This window comes from Chiloscyllium punctatum, chromosome 7 (genome assembly GCF_047496795.1).
Source record: "Chiloscyllium punctatum isolate Juve2018m chromosome 7, sChiPun1.3, whole genome shotgun sequence".
In the NCBI taxonomy this organism is placed as follows: Eukaryota; Metazoa; Chordata; class Chondrichthyes; order Orectolobiformes; family Hemiscylliidae; genus Chiloscyllium; species Chiloscyllium punctatum.
The window spans coordinates 54,866,963-54,894,008 of record NC_092745.1 but is presented as its reverse complement, the minus strand read 5'-3'; the positions used below and the strand labels follow the sequence as shown (position 1 = coordinate 54,894,008).

Below are 27,046 nucleotides of genomic sequence, written 5' to 3'. Positions count from 1 at the left end.
GCACATGTACAAACACACACACACACAGGGAGGAGAAAGGAGTCAGAGTCGTGAGCAGACACGGAGCGGGCAATTTAACCGGCCGCCGACCAACCTTGACAAGGTGAAGGAAGAAGAGCCGAGCCGTGGGCGAGTCTGGTCCCCCGAGTGATGGCCGCGCGCAGGGTTGTCCTGGTAACGGGAGCCAACAGGTAACCATGGAGACGGGAGCCAGTGGCCCCCTAGCGGCAGGGATGGGACGAGGCGAAAGGCATCTGTATCTTTGGAGAGGCACCAGCATGAGGGGATGCACTTGTGGCGGGGCTGTACAGTGATGGTAGCGGCCCTGCCCCTGGGCCAGGAGACCCCCGGGTTCAAGTGCCACTTGCCACCAGTGTTGAGGCATAATGTTTCTGAACAAGCTGTTAAGCAACTATCTGAGCTGTGAAATGAGAATTCTACACTGGTTTTGTCCCTGGAGGTGATGGGACTCGAACCTGGGCCTCCACCCCAACTGAACAGATTGATGTGGAAAATATCTAAAACGTTAAGTCAGAAAGGTGTGGATGCAGGAGGAGCTAAGAGGGTGCTTGTAGCCCACACCCTTGGACAATTATTCCAGTGCTGACTGCTGCTATGAAAGTATGCCTTGAATACAGGCCACATTTTGGCAGCATTGTCTGTATGGTCCTTCTTCATAATTGAAAAATGAGGTCTTGGGCAGGCTGCCTAAGCACTGTTTGATCTATACCTAGGCTTACCATTGCCTTGTTGCAGAAAGGAAACTAAGAAGGAGGGACTGGAAGGAAAATGCACTATTTGCTGGCAGCCTATATGTATTAATAGTTGGAAGTGCAGCCATCAGTATATATGTGAGAGTGTCTGTAAGCAAATGTTAGTGAATGACTGATAACTTTTCATTCATCGCTGACCATGAAATATGAGCCACATTTAAATATTTATTTCTTCACTGTTGGTGATACTTTATGTGCACAGTGGTTGCTAAATTTTTCTACATTATAATCATGGCTTCACTTATTGGCTATAGTACGAATGGCATTGCAAGTTTGATTTGACCCCATGAAGTCTCATGACATCAGGTTGAACATGGGCAAGGGAAACTCCTGTTGTTTAAAACAACTGCCCTGCCTCGAGCGCTGACTTAGTATTTGTCCATGTCAAATGCCATTTTGAGAAAATGTTGAGGGTGAGAAGAGTGCAGAATGTATTCTGGGTAGGAGTTTCAATGTTCATCACTTGGATTGGCTCAGTAGCACCACTACTGACCGAGCTTTTGTTTTTTCTTTGCTTATTTTTTTCCCCTGCACCCATGTTGTGTGTGTGCAGGTGTGAGACACAGTGAAAGACACAAGGTGCACAAATCTTTATTCAAATTTGCACCACCAAGAAGAAAGGAAACACCCGAGTGGCCAGTGGGGCAATGCTGTGTGATCAAACAGTGAAGGGAAGGGTAGGGATTAAATGAAACTAGAGTTGGAGGGGGAAATAATGCACTCCACTCCCTGTGGTGCCTTCCTGTCCCTGAACAACTCCAGGGTGTTGGTGGACACCGCGTGCTCCTTTTCCAGAGACACCCGGGCTCTAACGTAACTGCGGAAGAGGGGCAGGCAGTTGGCCCTAACGACCCCCTCCACTGCCCGCTGCCTGGACCTGTTTATGGCCAGTTTGGTCAAGCCCAGGAGCAGACCCACGAGGAGGTCTTCGGACCTGCCCTCCCCCCTCCGAACCGGGTGCCTGAAGATCAGGAGCGTGGGACTGAAGTGCAACCAAAAGCAGAGAAGGAGGTTTTTGAGAAAATCAAAAAGGGAGTGCAAATGCCCACACCCAAGATATACATGGTCTATGGACTCCACAGCACCACAGAACAAGCAGTTGGGATGGGAGTCCGTGAACCACCGCAATCTGTGGTTGCAGGGGACCGCTGCGTGCAGCACCCTCCACTCCAGATCCCCGAGAGAAAGAGGGAGGACCCCCGCATAGAGAGCCCTTCACTGGAGAACCACTACTGACTGAGCTAGCTGAAATACAGTAGCTGCTAGATTGGGTCTGCAGTAAGTGATGAAGGAACCACCAAGAGAAAAAAACCTACTAGACCTCACAGTTACCAGTCTACCTGTCATAGATGCATTTGTCCTTGACATTATTGATCCTTTTGGAGACAGTCATGTCTTCGCACTGATGATTACATTAACTCTGTTGTGGCCATGCTAAATGGGATCCATTCAGAACAGATCTGGCAGCTCACAACTAGGCATTCATCATCAGGAGCAGAATTGTATTCAACCACAGTCAGTTTCCTTGTGAATTGGCATATCCCTCTATCTATCATTACCATTGAGTCACGGGATCAACTCTGAGGGCACTCTAGAAACAACACCAAGTGTACTACAAAATGAATGTCAGCTACAATACAGGTCTACATGTTAAACTGCAGAAGCTAAGTAGTGCCTCAACCAATGCGTCAAATCTGCAGTACTTCATATCAAGTTGTGAACAATGGCCGACAGTTAAACAACCAACAGGAGAAGGAGGGTCTACAGGTATCCCCATCTTCAGTGATGGCAGAACTTAGCACATATGTCCAAAATGGGCGGCACGGTGGTACAGTGGTTAGCACTGCTGCCTCACAGCACCAGAGACCTGGGTTCAATTCCCGCCTCAGGTGACTGATTGACTGTGTGGAGTTTGCATGTTCTCCCCGTGTCTGCCTGGGTTTCCTCCGGGTGCTTCAGTTTGCTTCCACAGTCCAAAGATGTGCAGGTCAGGTGAAGTGGCCATGTTAAATTGCCCGTAGTGTTAGGTAAGGGGTAAATGTAGGGGTATGGGTGGGTTACGCTTCGGCAGGTCGGTGTGGACTTGTTGGGCCGAAGGGCCTGTTTCCACACTGTAATGTAATTTAATCTAATCAAAAAAAAAATGCAAGGTTGAAGCATTTGCCATCATCTTCAGCCAGACTACAGAGTTGATGATCCATCTTGTCTTCCCCGTGAGGTCTGCAATATCACACATACCAGTCTTAAGCCAGTTTGATTCACCATTTTAGAATTAATGTAAAATATTTCCATTTCATTCATTGAGTTTTCAGATCTACTTTAATCAACAAAATTAATCATACCATAAAAGATTTGTATTTGTAGATAGTTATATTCTCTGCAAATAATAGTTACGATAACATCATTTTGGACAAAGTATGGTCAGTGCAAGGACAAGGTCAGCATTCTACTTGCAGCTTTGATAAAATGGAGCCAAATCAGCAAATAGTACTAGGTATATATGTTACAAGTTTGTTGGGTGAGCAAACATTTGTATGCTATGAAAACTGAATTTTCTACTTCAGGGATAATTGCTTTGTTTCTAAAGTACTTCCATAGAATCCCTACAGTGTGGAAACAGGCCATTTGGTCCAACAAGTCCACACCAACTCTCCAAAGAACAATCCATCCAGACTCACCTGCTCCATCCCTATAATCCCCATAGCTAATCCACCTAACCTACATATCCCCACCTTTGTGGGCAATTTGTCTTTGGATGATACCTGACTGACTATGCTTTTCCAGCACCACACTTTTCAATTCTAATCTCCAGCATCTGCAGTCCTCACATTTTCTCCCTGGGCAATTTATCATGACTAATTCACCTAACCTGCACATCTTTGGACAGTGGGCAGAAATCGAAGCACCCAGAGGAAACCGATGCAGACACTGAGAGAATGTGCAAATTTCACACAGACAGTCCTCCGAAGCTGGAGGGACGTATCAGACTTAAATGAAAGATTGTTGACATAAGACAAATCATTTCCCCTAGCAAACCTGCTTTATCTATGTTAAATAGATCATCTTGTTAGAGATCCTTTTGTTCTCTGTTCTGTTGTAATTACTTTCTGTCTCAGGCAGAATGTAGTTCCTTCTCTTCTCCATCGGTATCTCCACACCCTTAATTATAATTGACGTTTTATCCTTTGAAGTTTTAATAGTGAAGATTATGCAGTGTATAAATGTGGTGTAAACAATGTAAAACAATTAACAACTTTAGAGAAGTTCTTAAGGTTGCAATAAAGCACTAACAAAAATGTCTATATTATTTATTTAATTTCTCTCAACATTTTCCATGTGCCTGCTTCCAGTTGGTTTGTGTTCTGTCACATTCCAAGGGGGCCTGGCTTTGAAGCTTTTTTGGTTGAATTCAATCTTGCTCAATATCCTTTGAAGGTAATACCTAAGCATTATATTTTTATCACTGAACTGTATGAATCTTGTCATTAATTGTGTTGTCTTTGCAATTGATTATTGCTTTATTCCCTTCCCAGTGGCATAGGTTTGGCACTTTGTGAACGCATACTATCTGAAGATAACCAGATACATCTGTGTATGGCATGTCGCAACATGCAAAAAGCTGAAGCTGCTAAGTCTGAACTTCTTCTGACACATCCTGGAGCTGATATTAGCCTTTTGAAAGTAGATGTTGGGAATGTTAAATCTGTTATCAAAGCGGCAGAAGAAATAAAGCAAAGGTACTACAGTGTCATTATTATGAATATTGTTAACACGTAACAAATTTAATTGCTTGATATTTGCAAGTTGATTTTCAATGATTATTCCAGCAGATCAATATAAAACAAGTTTCTTGGTGCCCCCCACATTGTGTAGCTGGAATGAAATACATTTGCTATAGGTTTGAAGAAATCTTTCAAGTTTATGTAAAGTCATTTTCATTCTTTAAGTTTATATTTTGTGAGTATACTTATTGCCTGGTGGTGATTCTCTGCTCAGCCTTCAATGTTTGAATGTGTCATTAGTATCTCCAAGATCCAGTATTCAATTTGTGGTTTGACAGGGTACTGCACAGTTTGATCACTACACCCTCTGAATTGAATTTTTCTGCTCAATATGTAGGTCAATATTCTATTGGTTTTATTAATTGTTGCTATGCATTGTTTCAACATTTCCAGCATGAGACTGGGCACTTTTCAACTTTATCTTTAGCTATTTCAATGCTATTCATGAAGAAGTTATGCTTAGTTAGTCTTCCTGTGTACAGTAACTGATACTACTTCAGCTTTTTCTTGTCAGTTTGCATATTTTGTGTGACCGATTCTGTAATTTCTGAACTGTCTCGTCTGATTCTAGCTCAGCATTTGATAGAAATGATCATGTTTGCATTGGGTTTCTTAATCAGCCCTTTGCTGTAAGTTAAAAACTGGAGGAGAAGACCTTGGCTTTATACCATTGACTTCAATGGAATTTAAACTTAGTGTGAAATGAGCTTTAGACTATCACCATCTTCCTATCACCATCCAAGATCTACCTCATAATACTTTGTATTTCGTCCCACGTTTAGCAGGCAATTGCTGTTTTCTACTATTCAGTCACAGCACAAAGTGATGTACTCTAATGTTATAGCAGCATCAGCGTGAGCCACATGTTAGCTAGCAGAGCATTGTGTTACTTCCTGAAATTCAGAAAATACTGGTAATATTCAGCAAGCCGATTAGTACCCTGGTTTCTCTCTCCATATGTAATATTTCATGGCAATCAATGACCTTTGGTCATAATTTGAACTACAGACTGATTTGATATTGAGTTCTGATAGTCCAACAACCACATGTGATAATCAAATTAGATTGCATGCAACAAAGCAATTAAAGAGAAAGTGTGCTGCAATAGCCAGTCTGCTTCAGTGCATGGCTGAAGAGCTTCAGGACAGAGGATGCAGTGATAGAGATCCTTGTCGAGGGAGGAGAACTTCAAGATAGGCATCCTTGGAAGAAGTTAAAAATCACATAACACCAAGTTATAGTCCAACAGGTTTATTTTGGAACCGCTAGCTTTTGAAGCATTGCTTCTTCATCCACCTGATGAAGAAGCAGCTCTTCGAAAGCTAGAGCTTCCAAATAAACCTGTTAGACTATAACCTGGTGTTGTGATTTTTAATTTGGACCACCTCAGTCCCACGCTGGGACCTCCAATCGTTGGAAAAGGCTTCGCAGTAAGGCAATAGCGACTAGGAGAATGTCATGTTCTTTTTTTTTGCACTTTTTAAACTCATCAGGAGAATAGTCTTTATGCAAATGATTGGAACATTTTCTGTTTATGGAATTCAAGTTTAGCACCAGACACACCTAAGATATACAGTATAGCCCAAATAGGTGCAAAGAATAGAATTCTCTGGTCCACCCTAAAACTGAAGATAAGGAAGATAACTACAATGCTTTGAAATGTAAAATCAATAAGAATATTTTGAATATTGCTGTATAGAGAGATATGTTGCTGAATCTTTTTGGCTTACACTCAGGACAAATGCAAGAATACCAAATTTCACACAATCGAAATAATTTATACTGTAAGTGACAATGATGCTAATTAATTGGCTAAGGTATTGCCATAGAGAAAGCAATGCAAAACTAAAAGCTTCTGAAGCTCCCTGGTAGTTCAGAAATGTGGCAGGCTTGAAAGTTTTCTTTCTATTTTCAGAGAATGTGTCTCTGTATTTTGCTTGAAATTCGAGGTCAGACTCATGAGACCAATTAATAGGATCTTATGCAATTATATATTCTGCTGGGAATCAATGCCTGGATGTCTTAATGTGAATTAATAAATGGAAGACCATGTGTTATCTATAGTGATCAGGATAAATTTTTCTTCTGGAAAACATAAATAAGCCACATGACGAGCTGAACTGATTTAAGTTAGCTGTTTAGTTTTGATAGTAATACAGTCAGGATTGTTCAGCAAATATCATCCAATGGGCTTGTGTAAACATGGGCTGAAAAGGTATTGTCTATACCTTTCCAATCACAACAACTGAAGGAATATGCTGGTTTATTTGATCAGCTACTTATTAGGACACAGAGTCTATGTAACATTACTAACGTTCATATATGATACTATTCAAATGCGTGGGACAGAGCTTCTTTCTAGACTGAAAGCAACATCCTTACAGTGGAAATACCACTTGCATAGTCACTGTATATTGTTACGACATGGGTTAAACACTCCTGCTTAATTTAAAACCAGCAACACAAAAGATTTATCCCATGCAGTAATCTGTAAAAATTCGAGTGGCCAAGGACTATGCAAAGGAAAAATTAACAACTTTATTTCTTAAAGTATAACAGAGAATAATTAACCAACCACTATAATTACAATTGCTTTCTCTAACCTATCTTTTTCCTTTCCTTCTATAATACTAGTCCGATAAAACTCCATTAAGATTTACAAAACAACACTTCTTATCTCAAAACCAGGTGGCTGTAGGTTCTTGTCTTCAGATCTTTGTGTCTTCTTTTCTCCTTGTTAGGAATTTCTGTGTTACACATTACTGATTGAAAAAGTACTTTTAAGAGAGATACTTTTTGAAGCAGTCTGTTTATATGCTGGGACTTGGCAGTTCTCCTCTAAACTGTTCAATTTCCCCCCGGTCTTATACCCCCAGAGTATCGGATTGTGTCATTGGCTTTTAAGATTGTCAATATACTCAATTAAAACTTGATTGGAAATTTATTTTTCTGGGTATAATTTAAACTGATTGGCTAAATTCGAATTTATTATTGTCTCCAGGCATCGAGCTAATCAAGTTGTTTGACCAAGTGTTACATACATTGTTGCCTTTATTGAGAACACTTGGTGCTATGTTCAGTAGTTCTGCTGCTTTTAACGCTCTCTTAAAGTACACCCACCTCTTCTTAACAATATTAGCAGCTTGAAATGGATACCTTTTTAACCTGTTGTTCAAAGGTTTGATGTACTGACTTTCCAGAATAATTTGAGGTAGACCTGGAACTTTTCAGAGGTGGTGGCCTTTGGCCCAGCTGCAAGGGAATAGTTTTGAGAGTTTGAGATTTAGGAGCATTCTTAATTTTGTGTCCTGGTCTGACCTGCTTTTATTCCTGATGAAGGGCTTTTGCCTGAAACGTCGATTTCGCTGCTCGTTGGATGCTGCCTGAACTGCTGTGCTCTTCCAGCACCACTAATCCAGTATTTGGTTTTCAGCATCTGCAGTCATTGTTTTTACCCTGATAAATAACCAACCTATGGAAACTTCTACTTGTTTCATTCAATCGAACAGTATTTGTAAACCTAAAAGCTGTATTCCTGATGAAGGGCTTTTGCCAGAAACGTCGATTTTTACTGCTCCTTGGATGCTGCCTGATCTGCTATGCTCTTCCAGCACCACTAATCCAGAATCTGGTTTCCAGCATCTGCAGTCATTGTTTTTACCTAAAAGTCTAATCAACCAACTGCCATCTCACATTTAATTAATTGTTAACAGGAAAAAAAATTGCATTGTATGGTGATTGTATAAAAGTCTGTTTTCATTAATGTGTAAATACTTTGTTTTGATGCAGGTATCAGCATGTAGATTATCTCTACCTGAATGCTGGAATTATGCCAAATCCTCATTTCAGTTTGAAAGCCTTTCTAAGTAGCCTGTTGTCCAGGTATTGTGCCAAGAGAAATAACCAGTTGCTTAAATTGCTGATTTATAGTGAACAAGAGTAAAAAAATTAAAGTGACTAAAATGTCTGTTTCTTGTTTTTCTAATCCATTGTTTGGGTTATTATGTAAATACAGGTAATAGTTCTACTTTACTTGTGCAACCCCATGCTGTAGAAAAATCACACTTTGCCAACACTTCAAGCTCTGTTTTTAATGTAATCACATTACAGCCAACACACATTTTAAAAGTTTGCGCTTTAGACCATATTAACAAACACATTATTACAGAATAACCTGTAACTGTATAATCATAGCTTTGATCTTAATCAAACCCAACAGTAGAAACAGGGTGGATTGGCTCAGGTGCCTATTTTACACCCATCTTATGTTGCTCTCCATTGGAGCCTGGAATATTAAAGTTATATTAAATTGATATTTGTGCTTTGTTTACCTTTACAATCTCCCAATTTGTACCTCTTTGATACAACCACATGTTCACCTAAAATCTGATCTGTGATGCCCTGCACCTGTCATTGTTGCTACTTTCTTTTGCTTGCTCAGCCCTCATCGTTCCCAAATGAAGATTTAATTGACGCTCATTTAATGTTTGTAAAGCATATTTTCAGCATTTTAAAAAGAATATTTTTAATATAAGCACATTACAGGAACTTTTTAATTGAGCCTTAATTAAAATCAATTAAATTGGCCAAAAAGTGTTAATATTTTCAATGGCACACAGCCATAACAAGATAGTGAGACAAAGGACGTTTGGGGAAAATAATGTTTTTACTACAGTAGGTAGAGTTGGTTGGTCAGCCAGTTCAGAGACATGCTTGAAGATCCGTCAAAAGATTGGTGATGTGAGATGGACCCTGGTTTGCAGGACATCTGAGTAACCAGTAGCATTTTGAGTTTGTACTGGTATTTAATAATCGCTGATGGTATACTACATATATTGAAACAGTGTCTAAATTATTGTGCCATTCATAACTAGTCAAGAATCTTTAGGCCAAATAATGAGATCTTACACAGTTGTATATTCTACTGGGAATCGAGACCTGGATGTCTTAATGTGAACTAATGAATGGAAGAGCAAGTGTTATCTATTGTGTTCAGGATAAATTAAAGCTAATACTCATGTTATCTTGTGATGGTGTTTTCATTTTAAAGAAAAGTTTTCGTCATGTTTCAAACTGGGCAGGGATTGCTCACTCAAGAAGATTGGCTTACTGATGATGGACTACAGCAAGTCTTTATGACCAATGTCTTTGGTCACTTCTTACTGGTAAGAATGTATGTCTACTCATTGCAAGTAAATGTGCTGTCATATAAAGATTACTTATTGTGTACTGCCAGGGAGTTTGTACTAACTAAAGCCTTGCAAAAGATTCTTGATCTGCATGTTCAGTGGAGTAGTTACAGGAGTTTCGCATTGCATTCCTCGTGTTTCTTATTTTCCCAGTATTTTATCATAGATGGGCTGCAAAGCTAAAAAACATTGACCCTTTGCTGGAGTAAATGCGACCAGCAATAGGAACCCACACTAGACACAAATCTAGTATTCAGAACTGAGAAACAGATGAGGAAAATAAATTGGCTTTCTTCAGGCTTGAGGTTTTTTTAACTGCAGAGAAAGAACAGTTCCTTCTTTTCCAGAGGTCTGATGCTTTCTGCCCAAACATTCACATTCACAAGCTGTTCAACTATCTGGGAGCCAATCACATAGTTGTTGCTAGGCAGAAGGCCTTTGTCATCAACAACTGGCCACCATTTCACAGACCAATCAGCTTCGTTTTTGCTGTCTAAATCTCACTTCGTATACACCTACTGTGTACAAAGGCTCCAGCTCATCTGTGATTAGAATTCCACCCCCCCACCAGTTGCCTGAACAAGCAGCAGTGTAACCAACATTTGCAATGACAGTTAGATAACTTTTTTTAACAAAGTGCAGTATTCCATTCCACAATACGTGATTTTTTAAAAATTAGTTCTTTCCCCATTCAGTCCACAATCAAAAATACAGAAAAATAAAAAGATGCAGTCCTTCTTAAAAAAATGTGAAAACCATAAGTATAGTTGAAGAACATTATTAACACCAAAGCCCTAGCTGTTTGATTAAGAACTTCAATTCTAAATTATGTTTCTTATTTTAATAATTATTACATTTTAGAGTAAAATATTTAAATATAAATCCATTTCTTTTCCCCATCAAGTCTTGTGAAGAGAAAAATCGATATTAGCATTGTCTTTCCCAGCTACAGGCCCTTTTTCAACCTCCCTTTCCAGTTCAAACTTCTTGAACATGCTGTCAGCTTCCAAATTCATGCAAATTATTTGTACTCCAGTCTCTATTCACTATCACAGAAGTGGAACTACTCTTACATCACAAATTATATTAAAAAATAAAATAAAATAAAGAACTGCAAATGCTGGAACTCTGAAACAAAATGACATGCTTTATGAGTCTGACTATGTTAGGCCTTTGATCTCCTTGACCTTGGTCCAAATCTTTGATGCAATTCACAACACTAACTTCCTTCAGCATAATTCTGCTGTTGCTATTTTCAGTAATGACGACCATAACATTCCTGGATTAGTACGAAATCCAACATAGCTGATGAGACTGGACTGAATGAATCTTGCATACCTCTAAATGGAGCTCCAGGTCAGACCATCATTTCCAAGTTTTACTTGGTTTCTTTTTACTCCTCACAGTTCACTAATTTCCTTTAGGGAAAGAAACTTACTGTCCTCGTTCATTCAAACTCCTGTCCCACGAAAGAGGTGTATCTGAAAGGGGTGGCAAGGTGGCTCAGTGGTTAGCACTGCAGCCTCACAGCAGCAGGGTCCCAGGTTCAATTCCAGCCTTTGGTGACTGTGCAAACTCCACACATTCTCCCCATGTCTGCGTGGGTTTCCTCCCACAGTCCAAAGATGTGCAGGTCAGGTGAATTGGCCATGCTAAATTGCCCATCATGTTAGGTGCATTGGTTAGAGTGAAATGGGTCTGGGTGGGTTACTCTTTGGAGGGTCGGTGTGGACTGGTTGGGCCAAAGGGCCTGTTTCCACACTGTAGGGAATCTAATCTAAAAACTACTTCTGAAATATCCTAACACACAACTCGGTTATATCAAAACCAATATAGTGGTTGGCATCCATTTAAAAAAGCATCTTCATCATGCTGTAATCATTTAGGATGTACAATACATGCTTGCCTTGCCAGCAATGTTCACCCCCAAAAAAGTAGGCAAAAAGCATATAATTTCACAACTAATTCTATTATAAGACGTGTATTTTTAATAAAATGGCTGGTTCGGCCATTTTTTTTCTGTAAGTGGGCAGACACTTACAGAGCTCTTGTGATTTCATGAACATTAACTTATTTGATTGTCGAGTAGGGAAGCGGGCTTTTGTTATAAACACAAACAGCCGATCACTGGATTAGTGGTGCTGGAAGAGCACAGCAGTTCAGGCAGCATCCAACAAGCAGCGAAATCAACGTTTCGGGCAAAAGCCCTTCATCAGGAATAAAGGCAGTGAGCCTGAAGCATGGAGAGATAAGCTAGAGGAGGGTGGGGGTGGGGAGAGAGTAGCATAGAGTACAATGGGTGAGTGGGGGAGGAGATGAAGGTGATGGGTCAAGGAGGAGAGGGTGGAGTGGATAGGTGGAAAAGAAGATAGGCAGGTCAGACAAGTCAAGGAGACAGTAACTGAGCTGGAAGTTTGAAACTAGGATGAGGTGGGGGAAGGGGAAATGAGGAAGCTGTTGAAGTCCACATTGATGCCCCGGGGTTGAAGTGTTCCGAGGCGGAAGATGAGGCGTTCTTCCTCCAGGCGTCTGGTGGTGAGGGAGCGGCGGTGAAGGAGGCCCAGGACCTCCATGTCCTCGGCAGAGTGGGAGGGGGAGTTGAAATGTTGGGCCACGGGGCGGTTTGTTTGATTGGTGCGGGTGTCTCGGAGATGTTCCCTAAAGCGCTCTGCTAGGAGGTGCCCAGTCTCCCCAATGTAGAGGAGACCACATCGGGAGCAACGGATACAATAAATGATATTGGTGGATGTGCAGGTGAAACTTTGATGGATGTGGAAGGCTCCTTTAGGGCCTTGGATAGAGGTGAGGGAGGAGGTGTGGGCACAGGTTTTACAGTTCCTGCGGTGGCAGGGGAAAGTGCCAGAATGGGAGGGTGGGTCGTAGGGGGGTGTGGACCTGACCAGGTAGTCACGGAGGGAACGGTCTTTGCGGAAGGCGGAAAGGGGTGGGGAGGGAAATATTATCCCTGGTGGTGGGGCCTTTTTGGAGGTGGCGGAAATGTCGGTGGATGATTTGGTTGATGTGAAGGTTTGTAGGGTGGAAGGTGAGCACCAGGGGCGTTCTGTCCTTGTTACGGTGGGAGGGGTGGGGTCTGAGTGCGGGGGTGCGGGATGTGGACGAGATGCGTTGGAGGGCATCTTTAACCACGTGGGAAGGGAAATTGCGGTCTCTAAAGAAGGAGGCCATCTGGTGTGTCCTATGGTGGAACTGGTCCTCCTGGGAGCAGATACGGCGGAGGCGGAGAAATTGGGAATACGGGATGGCATTTTTGCAAGAGGTAGGGTGGGAAGAGGTGTAATCCAGGTAGCTATGGGAGTCGGTGGGTTTGTAAAAAATGTCAGTGTCAAGTCGGTCGTCACTAATGGAGATGGAGAGGTCCAGGAAGGGGATCGAGGTGTCAGAGATAGTCCAGGTAAATTTCAGAGTGGAATGTGTTGGTGAAGTTGATGAATTGCTCAACCTCCTCGCGGGAGCACGAGGTGGCGCCAATGCAGTCATTAATGTAGCGGAGGAAGAGGTGGGGAGTGGTGCCGGTGTAATTACGGAAGATCAACTGTTCTCCATAGCCAACAAAGAGACAGGCATAGCTGGGGCCCATACGTGTGCCCATGGCTACGCCTTTGGTCTGGAGGAAGTGGGAGGATTCAAAGGAGAAATTGTTAAGGGTGAGGACCAGTTCGGCCAAACAAATGAGAGTGTCAGTGGAAGGGTACTATTGGGGAGGTCTGGAGAGGAAAAAACGGAGGGCTTGGAGGCCCTGGTCATGGCGAATGGAGGTGTAGAGAGATTGGATATCCATGGTGAAGATAAGGCGTTGGGGCCCGGGGAAACGGAAGTCTTGGAGGAGGGGGAGGGCGTGGGTGGTGTCTCGAACGTATGTGGGGAGTTCCTGGACTAGGGGGGATAGGACAGTGTCAAGGTAGGTAGAGATGAGTTCAGTGGGGCAGGAGCATGCTGAGACAATGGGTCGGCCAGGGTGGTCAGGCTTGTGGATCTTGGGAAGGAGGTAGAACCGGGCAGTGCGGGGTTCCTGGACTATGAGGTTGGAAGCTGTGGGTGGGAGATCTCCTGAGGTGATGAGGTTCTGTATGGTCTGGGAGATGATGGTTTGGTGATGGGGGGTGGGGTCATGGTCGAGGGAACAGCCGATCAACCTTGTCCCTGAACACCACAAGCCGATTTCACAATAATGAAGAAAACACAATAGGCAGCCAGAGGATGCCTGCCTTGAAGTTTTTCTCCTCTCTCTACAAGAATCTCAGGGAGTCCCTCTCCCACTGCAACTCCCAGGCCATTTCCTCTGCCCTGAAGCTCTTCAACCACTTTGCCTCTATTCCTGATGAAGGGCTTTTGGCCGAAACGTTGATTTTCCTGCTCCTCGGATGCTGCCTGAACTGCTGTGCTTTTCCAGCACCACTCTAATCTAGAATCTGGTTTCCAGCATCTGCAGTCCTTGTTTTTACCTAGCCAGAGAAACTACCAGCTGAGTTTATTGCCAGAACTCTGCACTAAATCAACAAGCCATGTACTTGCGATATTGTTTTTTAAATAAAATGAAGCAATTGGCGACGAGTTTAAAGAAGGAACTTTTTAAAAAATTCATCAACAGGATAAGAGAATCACATTTATTGGCCATCCCAGAGGGCAGTTAAGAATTAACCACATTGCTATGGGTCTAGTGTCACATGTAGGCCAGACCAGGTAAGCATGGCAGTTTCTTTCCCTGAAGGACATTAGTTTTCCAACAATCGACAGTGGATTCATGGACATTAGATTCTTAACTCCATTTTTTTTTACTTTAATTCAAATTCTACTATCTGCCATGGTGGGATTTGAACTTGGGACCCCAGAGCATTATCTGGGATCTTTGGATTAATAGCCCAGTGGTAATACCACTAGATCACCACAATTCAGTGTACAAAACAACCTTGATTATCTAAAGAAGACCGGCGGGGGGTATTTTGTTCAGATAATTGATCATTCCAATAATTGATCTGATCATAAACAAGCGGTAATTTGAGTGCCTCGGTTATCTGGCAATGTACCCATAATGCCCTTTAACTGACTGCTGAGTTGCCTACTGCCATTTTTATGGGACCTTGAGATCTTGTTTGGATAATCTGAAATTTGGATAATCGAGGTTGTTCTGTATATTTGTAAGTATCAGCCTGAGGGCTGCAGAATATTTTCAAGCAACTGGTGTTGGTATCAGTAGGGAACTTGAAGGAATAAAAGTAGCAACAAAGAAACTCCTGTGGTCATGTTGTTTTCTCCTTCATTCAAATGGCTAAGTACAACAATGCGGGGGGGGGGGGGGGGAAGGAGGTTGCAAATGGGAACAAGGCTATCTGGATCATGTGGAAAAGACTCACATCCTTCACATTTCTGCTGTTGTCTAACTCTGGAATTGCTCTCACATGATTCCAATTAAGATAGGAAATGTCAATTCCATTATAATCCAGGTTTATCTGGCTTCTCTTTCTGATTCATATGATTACCACCAAGTCCCCAAGTATCTCTACTTGACCGCCCTCCTCTTCCTCATCTGCATGCTGTCCATTGACAATATCATCCACAGACAATGGGGTCTGCTTTCACATACAGTATACACTGACAACACCTAACTGCTCCATTTCCACTGTGTTGTCAGTATTACTTATTCAATATTTTGTCTTGGGTGAGCCAAAAGTGTTTCCAGTTGAATTATTGAGGAAACCAAGCTCATTTTATTAACCCTCTTTGCCTCACCTTCTTCCCATCTCTTAAACTTCGTTTCCTGTTCCCATTTCCTCCCTCCCCGTTCCTAACTATTGTCAAGTGAAAACAGAATGTGCACAGTTTCTGTTTCCAAGTGGACCTAAGCAGAACTTTCAAACCTATTATGTGCCACCAGAAAGCCAATCAACTTCTGGATACCTCTACAGCTTCACCTCTGGCACTTAATGATTGGTATATTAAAAGTTAAAATCATATAAATTGTAATTTCATAATGAATTTTCACTTTTAAATGCATTAATTTATATTTAAAGTGCATCTACATAATTTCCTTTATTTCCTCTGCCTAATCTTATAAATTACATTACAATTTTTTGGTTTCGATTTTGTTTCTCCAAAGAAAACAAATTAAACTGTACAAAGAGGTTAATCAGAAAATGAAAATACATTATCTTAAATTTGATGGAGATTTATACATTTTCAAGGAAGCATCTCATGTGACTAGAATGTGTGAATTTAATATCTTGGTCTTTTACAAGGCACAATGAGAAAGTGAAAACCATTATAAAGAAAATATTGAAGAGATGGAAACAATGCAAATTATGGTGTACAACCAAACTGTTAATTTTTAATATTAAGAATGTCTATTCCTAGATTCGCAACCTGGAGCCTGTACTCTGTCAAGCTGATTGTGTGTCACATGTAGTTTGGACATCTTCTCGCAATGCAGGGAAGTCTGCCTTCAGTCTGACTGACTACCAGCATAGTCAAGGCCAGGAATCATACAGTTCTTCTAAATATGCAACTGATCTACTTAGCGTAGGTTTGAATAAGCACTACAATAACAAGGTAAATTTGGTATCAATTGTTGCAACATGCTAAGATGAAAATTTATAAAGACTGTGATGAGACTTTATTAATGTTTATGAAAAGTAACATTGATTCATGTACAAACTTTATCAACTTACAAACAATTCTGCAAGTAATTTCCTGAATGGACATCTTTATTAGCCTGTTTTAAGAAGCTAAAGAAGTGTTTAGAAATTAATTGGGATGTCTAAGATTTTTTTTTCTATCCGCTAACAACTATGGCAATTTAAGCCAAGGAACACTGTGTATTGTGTTTCCCTCCTTAACTTTCCTGTCAGTAAGATTGATCTGTGTGTATATGTGTGCTACATGGTGGCTCAGTAGTCAGCAGTGCTGCCCCACGGTGCTAGGGAACTGGGTTCGATTCCACTATCGGGTGACTGTCTGTCTGTTTGCACATGCTCCCCATGTCTGCATGGTTTTCCTCCGGGTGCATTGGTTTCCTCCCACAGTCCAACCATGTACAGGTTAGGTAGACTGGGCAATTTAACATGGCCATAGTGTGCAAGCTAGGTGAATCAGCTATGGGAAGTGCATGGTTACGGGGATAAGGTAGGGTCTTGGCCTGGGTGGGATGCTGTTCAGAGGATGTGATGGGCTGAATGCCCTGTATGGAATCATATGAACAAGTTGTGAATTTTTTTCACCAGTTTTTGTTCCCAGATTGCATAGTGTTATGGTGTCTTATGAAATTCAGTCTCTGAAAAGAGCAAAGCATGAGATTAAGGAGGGAAGAAGTGTATTTACAGCATTTGCTTCCATTGTTTAGTACAAGAGGAAGAAAAGTGGTATGTTTAATGCAGTCTGTAGTTTGCTGCCATTACTTTCCATATGAAAATAAGGTAGAGGCAAGTTTGCCTTCATTGTCAAAAGACTGGCAGAGAAATCATTCCTGGTTAACTTACAAATTCACAAATCGTTTAATGTTCAAAGCTGTTTTTGACTGGAGCTATAGTTTGGGTGTCATGCGTATCGTGGGAGGAATTTTTCCTTGTACTTGGCTTCATTGACAAAAGAACATATTATCAATTAATGTTTGTGGTCACAGTATACTGCTGTCTTCCAACGTGAGAAAAGATTTTTGATTTATCCACATGCAAATTTAACTTAGTCTTTCCATCTACTCTTACTTCCAGGGTCTGTTTTCTAGTGTGGTCTGTCCAGGTCTTGTTTTGACTAATTTGACCTATGGTATCTTTCCTTCTTTCTTCTGGACATTAATTACACCCATTATGTGGCTGGTGAGTAAAATATCTTTGACATTTCCAAATCCGAGCAGCAGTTTTGATCAATTTGCACTTTTAACAACATTCATTATTTGTTCTGTCCTTCAGATTCGTGTATTCATAAATTCGTTTACACTGAGCCCTTACAATGGAACAGAAGCATTGGTATGTAGCCTGAGTCTTGATCATTTGGAAACATTTCAATCCTTTATTGTCATCAATAACTCACACAGTGGTTCAGTAGCTAGCAATGTTACCTCACAGTGCCAGGGACCCAGGTTCGATTCCAGCCTTGGCTGACTGTGTGGAGTTTGCACATTCTCCCCATGTCTACACTGGTTTCCTCCGGATGCTCCAGTTTCCTCCCACAGTCCAAGTTAGGTAAATTGGCCATGCTAAATTTGCTCAGTGTTCAGGAATGTGTAGATTAGGTGCATTAGTCATGAGAAATGGAGGGTTGTAGGGTAGGGGAATGAGTCAGGGTGGGATACTCTTTGGAGGGTTGGTGTGGACTTGTTGGGCCAAATGGCTGTTTCCACACTGTAGGGATTCTATGAACTCTCAAGATGTATAACACTAAAGTTTTAAAATCTTTACTGGCCAAATTTAATTCCCAAATGAAAATCATTAGATGTTTTCATCTGTTTAATTACACATACAGGCAAGTCAGGTAAATTCCAATGAGCACATATGCATCAGGTGAAGTGCAAACTTAAACACATACAAATTTAAAGCATAAAATTCTTTGCTGGTTAAGATACTGTTATTCAATAATGCTATTCACAAGAGGCTTTTGTCACACACTTAATGCTTTGGAAAAATAGGTAACTATGAGCTTCCCTTTTATATGGCTGAGCTGACTATTTCATTTGAGAAGAAATTGTTCCTAATTTCTGAAAATAGCCCAAGACTCAAAAGATTCCACACTCACTCAGAGTCACTGAGCTTAACAACATGAAAACCAGCCCCACGATCCAACTTGTTAATGCCAACCAGATATCTTAAATATATCACAGTGGCTCAGTGGTTAGGTTCCCAGGTTCAATTCCAGTCTTTGGCAACTGTCTGTATGGAGTTTGCACGTTCTCCCTCTGTCTGCATGGGTTTCCTCTGGGTGCTCCGGTTTCCTCCCACAATCCAAAGATATGCTGGTTAGGTGAATTGGTCATACTAAATAGCCCATAGTGTTCAGGGATGTGTGGGTTAGGTACATTAGTCAGGGGTAAATATGGAGTGATGGGGTGGGGGAATGGGTCTGGGTGGGTTGGTGTGGACTTGTTGGGCTGAATGGCCTGTTTCTGCACTGTAGGGATTCTTCTTCTAAATCTAGTCTCATCTGCCAGCATTTGGCCCAAATACTCTCAACCTATCCTATTCATGTACCCATCGAGATACCTTTTTAAATGTTGTAATTCTACCAGCCTCCAACCCTTCCACTGCAGCTCATTCTATACACGCACCACCTTCTGTGTGGAAAAGGTTGCCTTTTAGGTCCCTTTTTTAAAATCTTTCTCCTCTCACCTTTAACCTATGCCCTCTAGTTCTGGACTCCCTCACCCCATTTTTTACCCTATCCATGTCTCTCATGATTTTCTAAACCTCTATACGGTCACCCTTCAGCCATTTGATGCCCAAGGGAAAACGGCCCCAGCCTATTCAACCTCTCTCTATTATTCAAACTCTCCAACCCTGGCAACATCCTTGTAAATCTTCTCTTTTAAGTTTAACAACATATTCCCTATAGCAGGGAGACCAGAATTGCACACAGTGTTCCAAAAGTGGCCTGCCCATAAAGACAAGCATCCCAAACACTTCCTTCACTCTCCGGTCTACCTGCAACTCCACTTTCAAGGAACTATGAACCTGCAATCCAACATCTCTTTGTTCAATTACTTTACCAATAGGTGTATGAATCCTGCCTGATTTACCTTTCCAAAATGCAGCATCTCGCATTTATCTAAATTAAACTCCATCTACCATTCCTTTGGCCCATTGGCCCACCTGATCAAGATCCCATTGTACTCTGAAATAATCTTCTTCACTATCCACTTCACCTCCAATTTTGTTGTCATTGTAAATTTACTAACCATACCTTCTATGTTCATATCCAAATAATTTATATAAATGACAAAAAGCAGTGGACCCAAAACCAATCCTTGTGGCACACCACTGGTCACGGGCTTCCAATCTGAAAAGCAACCCAACACTACTACACTCTGTCTTCTACCTTTGAACCAGTTTGGTATCCAAATGGCTAGTTGTCCCTGTGATCTAACCTCGCAAACCAGTCTACTATGAGGAACCTTGTCGAATGCCTTACTGAAGTCCTTATAGATCACGTCTACTGCTTTGCCCTGATCAGTCCTCTGTTACTTCTTCAGAAAACTCAATCAAGTTCATGAGACATGATTTCCCATGCACAAAGCTATTCTGACTATCCCTAACCAGTCCTTGCCTTTCCAAATACATGTAAATCCTGTCCCTCAGAATTCCCTCCAACAACTTGCAATGTAAGACTCACCAGTCTATTGTTCTTTGTCTTTTTCTTACCAGCTTTCTTAAATAGTGGCATTATGTTAACCAACCTCCAGTCTTCCGGCACCTCAGCTGTGACTACTGATGGTACAAATATCTCAGCAAGGGGCCCAGCAATGACTTCCTTAGCTTCTCACTGAATTCTGGGGTACACCTGATCAGGTCCTGGGGATTTATCCACCTTTATGCATTTTAAGCCATCCAGCACCACCACCTCTGTAATATTGACATGTTTCAAGATGCCACTACTTATTTCCCCATGTTCTCTACCTCCCATATCCTGCTCCACAGATACAAAGTACTTACTTACTCACTCACTCACTCACTCTATTCATTTATTTAAGGCACTTTCTTCCAAATTAGTTCAGACCTGTTGTACTCTTGACTTTTCCAACTTCATTTCTCACTTCATGGTTAAAATCTCCAGCAAGCATTTTAATAGCAAAAAGATTATTTTAGCCATTATGACTAGGAAAGAATGAATATGTATATGGTATGTTGCTACAAGTTGCAACTTCAAATCCTATTCATTGCAAATAGAAAAACAAAAGTTTGTTTCACTTGACTTATACAATTTATGGGAACAATTTTGCTACAGAAAAGCGAGCACAGGCCAATAACCTGCAATTTTGTGTGCGCTGCTTTGTTCATAGTGGGGAGGGGATAATTTTAGCTTAACTGGCTGGTTTGCAATCAACAGTGGCCCTGACAGCCATAGATTCAGTTCCCACAATGGCTAAGGTTACCATGAAGGACTTTCCTTCTTCATCTCTCCCCTTGCTTGAGGCAGGGTGACCCTCTGGTTAAGCCACCACCAGTCTCCTCTCTATAATGAGAGAACAGTCCATTGGTCTGACAGGACTATGGTGACTTTACCCAGTGCGGAATTCAGTAATGGTAGTGCCATTGAGTGACCAGGAGCGATGATGAGATTCCTTCTCATTGGTGATGACATTTGCATTTGTGCTGCAAATATTATTTACTACTTGTCAGCCCAAGGTTGGTCTTGCTACACTTGAACATGGACTACCTTAGTACCTGAAAGGGTCACGAATGGTGCTGAACAGTGTGCAGTTATCGGCAAAATCCCTATTACTGGCTTCACTATCGAGGGAAGATCATTCATGAAGCAACGAAAGGTGTTTGGGCTCCAAAAACTACGCTGAGGAGTTCTTGAACAGCTTTTGTGGTGGAGTGGTCTTGCCCCTACCTCTTTTTTTAAAAAAAAGGAGGCCCAGGTTAAAGCTCCACCTGCTCCAGATCTGAACAAGTTTACTAGAGAATATCTAGCCTGAGGAATTCCTGCAGCTCAGATGACTGACCTCCAACAGCCCCAACATCTTTCTGTGTGCCAGGAATGAGTGCAATTTGCAGAGATTTTGCTGAGGTCCCTTGATGCAACAGTTAGTAAATGGCAAGAGAAATGCCACATTTTGTTCAAGCTTTCCTTCCAGTTTTTTTTGTGTGTTTTTAAAAGGAAAAATAACTTTTATGTAGAGATTCCCACTCAGTTTCTTCCATTTCTGTCCTCTTTCAATTTTCTAGATCTGGTTGTTCTCACAGAAGCCGGAATCGCTGGACCCAATGAAGAAATATCTCAGCTGTACATCTGGATTTGGGAACAATTACGTAACCCTGTGCAAGGTCAGGTGCTTATGAACATAATACAATAAAATGCAGTGACTGTTACCACTAGTATTATAACTTATTCCAATAAATATTTACAACAAAAAATAATACATATATATTGGATCTTACAATAGTTAGTGGTTGTAAATTGAATACTTGGTGAAATAAACATTTTCTATATTTCAGTATTACCATCACAATTAATCCAAATAGATCAGAACTCTTGCTACCTGAGAAATTGTCCCCACAAACCAACAACAGGCAACATTGCTATTCAGAAGACTGCCATAGATTTTATTTTTGTAAATTAGTGGAAATAATTGTGCTGCCTTGTCTATTACAGCTTGCATTAAGATAACAGGCCATTTTTGTTCTTATTAGATGGACATCAATGTTGAAACAGCTGAAATATTTTATCAAGAGTTGTTAAAGCTTGAGGTCCAGATGGAAGAAAAGAATAAAGTTGCTGGTGACCGTAGTTAATACTGTAATATTCTTAACATTGCACACAACACTTCCTAATGGGAGCAAATAAAACTTTGTTTATTAAAGTTGATTTGGAAAGATAGTATTCATAATACTTGAATCAACTCTTTAATCATGGAATTATTTTGTGCTTGATTCAAAACAACTTCAGTATTTTTACAGAACTTCAGGTTTACTATTATCGAATTTACCTCTGAAATGCCTACTGGCATTATGGAAAGAATTTTAACTGCTAAGGGGAAATGGATTCTGGTGCAAGGTTAAATCACTAAAAGATTTGCTAATATGTTGGAAAACCAATGTGATTCTACTGCCTTGCTAAGGCTTTTATCAAAGGGTAACCTCAATGAAGCTACTGGGTCTGTATTTAAATGTGTAACTATCCAATTACTTATGCCTTTAATGTAAAATTATAATTTTTAAAGTCCATACCCTACCTATGTGAAAGACTTGTGTTCACTGGACTTGTTGCATCAGCTTCTCAAACTTTACAAAGTGCTCTTTTTTTTCAGCAGAAAGAAAAGTTGTTTAAACTTATTGTACTATGATCTCACAAATACAAGGTAAATGGGCATATTCCTACAATCAGCATCCAAGTGTAACCCCTTATGCAACTGATGAGCCTTCATCTTCTGCTTTCTATAACTCCTAAGGAATATAATCCCCTCTGGTTTCCGCAGAGCAGAGATGGAGGCAAGTTACTCACTCTGTTAGCTGCAGATGTTTATGTTAGATGTCTGCTCGATTTTAAGAAGCCATGACATTCCCATTAAAGATCACCACACCTCTGCCAAGGAAGTCTCTGCTATTGTGGCAGGAAGCAATGTGGCAGTCTCTGGGGCAAGGTGATTGGAACAAGGAATGAGAAGTGGGAGCTCCTTCAGAAGAGACCTCACTTTGATTTGTCCTTTCCCTGTCTTCCCTGTCATGGCTATCCTGCACTTTCCTGCTAGCTAAGAGTTGAAGAGTACATTGTTGCATTCCATTGAGGCTTAAATAGTCAATGTGAGACTTTCCTTCATTTAAAGTGTTTAAAGTGTCAGTCTCATTCTGCATATTTTCGGTTGTCTATTGTATCTGATGTTGTGTAAAGGTGACCACTTTCCATAGATAAGAATATCACTACAAACACATGAAGAACATGACACTCGTGGTAGAGCTAGACTCCTCTAATCTCTCTCAAAGTGCACAATGCCCTCAGAAGTGTAGTCACAGCCTCATACATTTTCTGCTGCTGCTGCTGCTGCTCGCATTCGCGTTATCTACTCTTCCTCATCTCTAATCAAACTATCTCAGTTGGATATCCCATTGCAATGTCTGTTTCTGCCCCAGTGCAAGGTGTGCTTAAGTCATGTGACAGTGCTCCCTCAGAGTGCGCACCTTCCTTGAAGGTGTCTTCAGCCTTCTCCACAACCCTTGAAGGATCTGTGGGGGAGATAAAAGAAAAATTAGAACTGAAAATGGGAAAGGATTTGTAGTCCAAATTGTAATTTCAAGATCTGCACAATTAGTAGTCAGTAAATTGTGACTACAATTCAAAAGGAGTGATTATCATGTGCAAGTGGTATTGTAATATCTGATTTAATCACCAAGTTTTCTGAGATTAGGCTCTGCCTTCCATAATGCCTTCTGCTACTCTAAGGTTTCCTCCTTTGCACTGGTTAAGGGGTTCTTTGGAGGTGTGCCAGCAGAATGAAAACAACAGAAACATGTTTGAGAAATGGAATGGTAACTGTAAATAATGGCTGTGAGATGACACTGAGGTATGGGTGTGTTTCAGTGTTGGTTATTTTGATGAGTATGCAAGAGGTATCTCAAGAGAATATATCTTGCTGCTTCATTCATTCCAATGTTAAGCTACTTAACTTTTCCTGCTATCTTAAAGTCCTTGTTCTGGGATCCACACTTTTGCAAGCCATGCCTAAGGGTACCGGCCATGCCCATTGGTTTGCAAGGATGACCTCTTCCTCCACCAAGCAGGAATGACGATATCTGCAGGTCCTTAATTCCATGCGACATCATCTGTTGCGTTGAGGTTGCGACACAACGTCCTGTTTCAATTTTTCTCTGCAGAACCATTCAAGTAGACTGTTAACCCTTCCAACGTTGTGATGTTGCCAGACCTGCTGCGTTTCTCCAGCACTTCCATGCTTTTACTTTCCCAGGGTTCAGGCCAGCTCCTGACAAGAGAACTTAGGTAGCCTTTAAATGCTCTTAATTGGTAGCTAGCAGTCTCTCGTGAGAAGTCTCCCCATCCCTGTGCCCCACTAGAAAAATGGCCTGTAAGTGGGGTGGTGCAGTCACACAGGTTGGTGGTGCGAATACCTTCCCCAGCTGCCTTCGTGTTCACCTGTATAGTTCATGCAGTAGTTTTTAAATAAGAACAGTTAAATGCAATTAATTTCTAACTGATCACAATCTTCCAGCATCATGCATTTGATTTTTAATTATGTCCATTTTTGTTGGTAGTAAGCTGATGATTAATATTAACAATGACTTAGAAGTTCATACTTCATGCTTTAATGCATAGATAGTAATATCTTAGGAGATTTGAAGAAAGACAAGGGACTATAACGCCTTACTTTCCAAAGAAAAAGCTTGCATTTACCTTTATTCAGGAAATCCAGAGGTGCTTAAAAATCAATTACTTTTCAAAGTACTGTGGTTACTATTGTTAAATAATCAAATGTAACAACCAAATTTTAAAAAGTAAGATTCTGCAAACAGCAAGTTAAACAAATGATCACTTTTCTGCTGGTAGTGGTGGTTGAAAAATAAATATTGTCTCTGGGAAACATTACAAGGAAAATTCCTCTGTGCTTCTGAATGCAAAGGAATCTTCTCCATCTCCGCTTCTCTATAACATCTTTTGCAAAACAAAGAGTCCCTGATAACGAAGACCTCAATCAATAGTGCACTGCAGTGTCAGCCTAGCTAAAGGTCTCAAATTTGTCACAAGCCTTGAGGTCACAAAGGTCTCATTCTGGTAATAAATGCTACCATCTGAAACTTCATCCATGCTATCGGTCCCAATAAATATTTTACACTGTTTAGTCTCCGTTTTAAGTTGTTCTGGTTGCCAGAAATAAATTGAGTATAAACCTACATGTAAATAATTGAGCTGAGCACTGTGTGGTGTTCAGTTCATGATTACATAATCTACATTCTTATTTTAGATCTTCTCATAACCTAGGTTTGGGAATTTAACAACAACAAATAGTCCTGGAACTTTACTTTTATGGCAGACAAACTAACTCAGTGAGGAGGTGAGTTATAGGATTTCCTATAAACTGCTGCAGCATTTCCTTCAAATGCTTTCTATTTTGTTGTATGAAAGTCAGTTGATGTACTAAAGAGGACTCTTTAAAAGCTCAACTGACTCCGTATTCTGAAACGCCAACCTCAACCTCCAGTGAGTGTAACCATTCATTGGACAAAAATTAAAGAATGGGGAAATAGTTCAATGATGATTGAATCACTTGACTGATTCTCTGCCCTGTGGATTCTAGACTCCCTATGAGTATAGCCAGTTTATATAATTGATATTATTATCTGACAATAATAGCCAATGTATTTTCTTGGTTAATTGTTCGTTCGGTTTAAATTTACATTGGTTGCTGCACAGCTGAATTTAACCTATGTTTAGGAGTTATGCAGCCTCTTGTGACTTCAAACTGACCATTTATATATACAAATAGGGGTTATCTGGGTACCTACTGCAATGTTGGTTTGCTTTTTCAGAGAAAACCAATCCCATTCAAAACAAAATTGGTACTTTGGCAACAGGTATTCTGAACTCTACCACTGCTGGGTCCAGTTTCTCAATCTCCCACCTCTAAGCCTTGACCCCCAATCTGCACACTCCCTTTCTATGACAAACGTCCAGCTGTGTTACTGCTGTGGAGTATAGGCCAATCATCCTTCTCCCTTTGTCTCCCCTTTATCTCCCATGTACATGGACACAGTACAGCAGCCACCTGAATGTAGTTAAAAACGGTTGTTTGACTATACATTTAGATACAGTTTAAAATTGTATTTTTGCTTCTATTAAATAATTATGTCAACCAAAGCACACAATCCAGACTTTGATTCTGAGCTTTTCTAAACAGCTTTAAGCATGATTGTTTTGAAGAAGAGCAGCTGAGTCATCCCCAGTGTCCTGGCCAATATTTATTCTTCAACCAACATAACAAAAAAAATTATCTGGTCATAATCCAGTTTATATTTGTCAGAGTTAGCTGAGGAGGAAATTGGCTACCACATTTCTGACATTACAATGGTGACTAGGTTTCAAAAAAGCACATCATTGTTTGTTATGGAATCTTCTGCTTGGCACTGAGACATCCAGTGAATCTGAAAAATACTTTACAAATGCAGCTTTTCCTTTTTACTTTGATTAATAGGAAGCATATAATTTTTGTGAAAAGTCTTCTTTATCTCTTAAATGTTATTTGTTTCCTTATCACAAGATGATTTATTAGCTTGATTAATTGTGTTTAATGTTTGGAACTAAATAAAATATTGCTGTATACATTCATTCTGGTAATGTGAAATTTTTAATAACACAAGACATAGAAGGTTTGAACTTGGGAGCAGGATTATGTCATCCTGCCCTTCAAGCCTGCACCACCGTGCAATAAGTGATCTGGATATGGTTTTCTGTCAAAGACCTATCTGTTTTCCAGGGAAAAGAATTTCACATTGAGAAGCACATTTTTATTAAAGCACACAAGATGTTGGAGTTTTTCAGCCGACGTGGAAGCATCTCTGTGGAGAGAAATAGACTAAATGGCTTGAGTTTCACAGACCTCCAGCTGGTAGGAGGCTGGTGAACCAAAGAG

At 40.8% G+C, this 27,046-nt stretch overlaps 1 protein-coding gene across 2 annotated transcripts; it reads left to right on the top strand.

Moving 5' to 3' along the window:
* Positions 1–26,726, top strand: LOC140479659 (3-keto-steroid reductase/17-beta-hydroxysteroid dehydrogenase 7-like). Of its 2 annotated transcripts, none has more exons than XM_072573600.1 (9): positions 1–191; positions 4,307–4,510; positions 8,345–8,437; positions 9,606–9,720; positions 16,114–16,308; positions 17,466–17,570; positions 17,664–17,720; positions 21,636–21,734; positions 22,101–26,726. In XM_072573600.1, exons 1-9 carry the CDS (start codon positions 151–153, stop codon positions 22,200–22,202), a joined length of 1,011 nt encoding a protein of 336 aa, XP_072429701.1. In that variant the 5' UTR covers positions 1–150; the 3' UTR covers positions 22,203–26,726. The 2 variants fall into 2 exon arrangements, with proteins under 2 accessions (XP_072429701.1, XP_072429702.1); XM_072573601.1 differs by lacking the exon at positions 22,101–26,726 and adding an exon at positions 21,906–22,042.
* Positions 26,727–27,046: the final 320 nt, after the last annotated feature.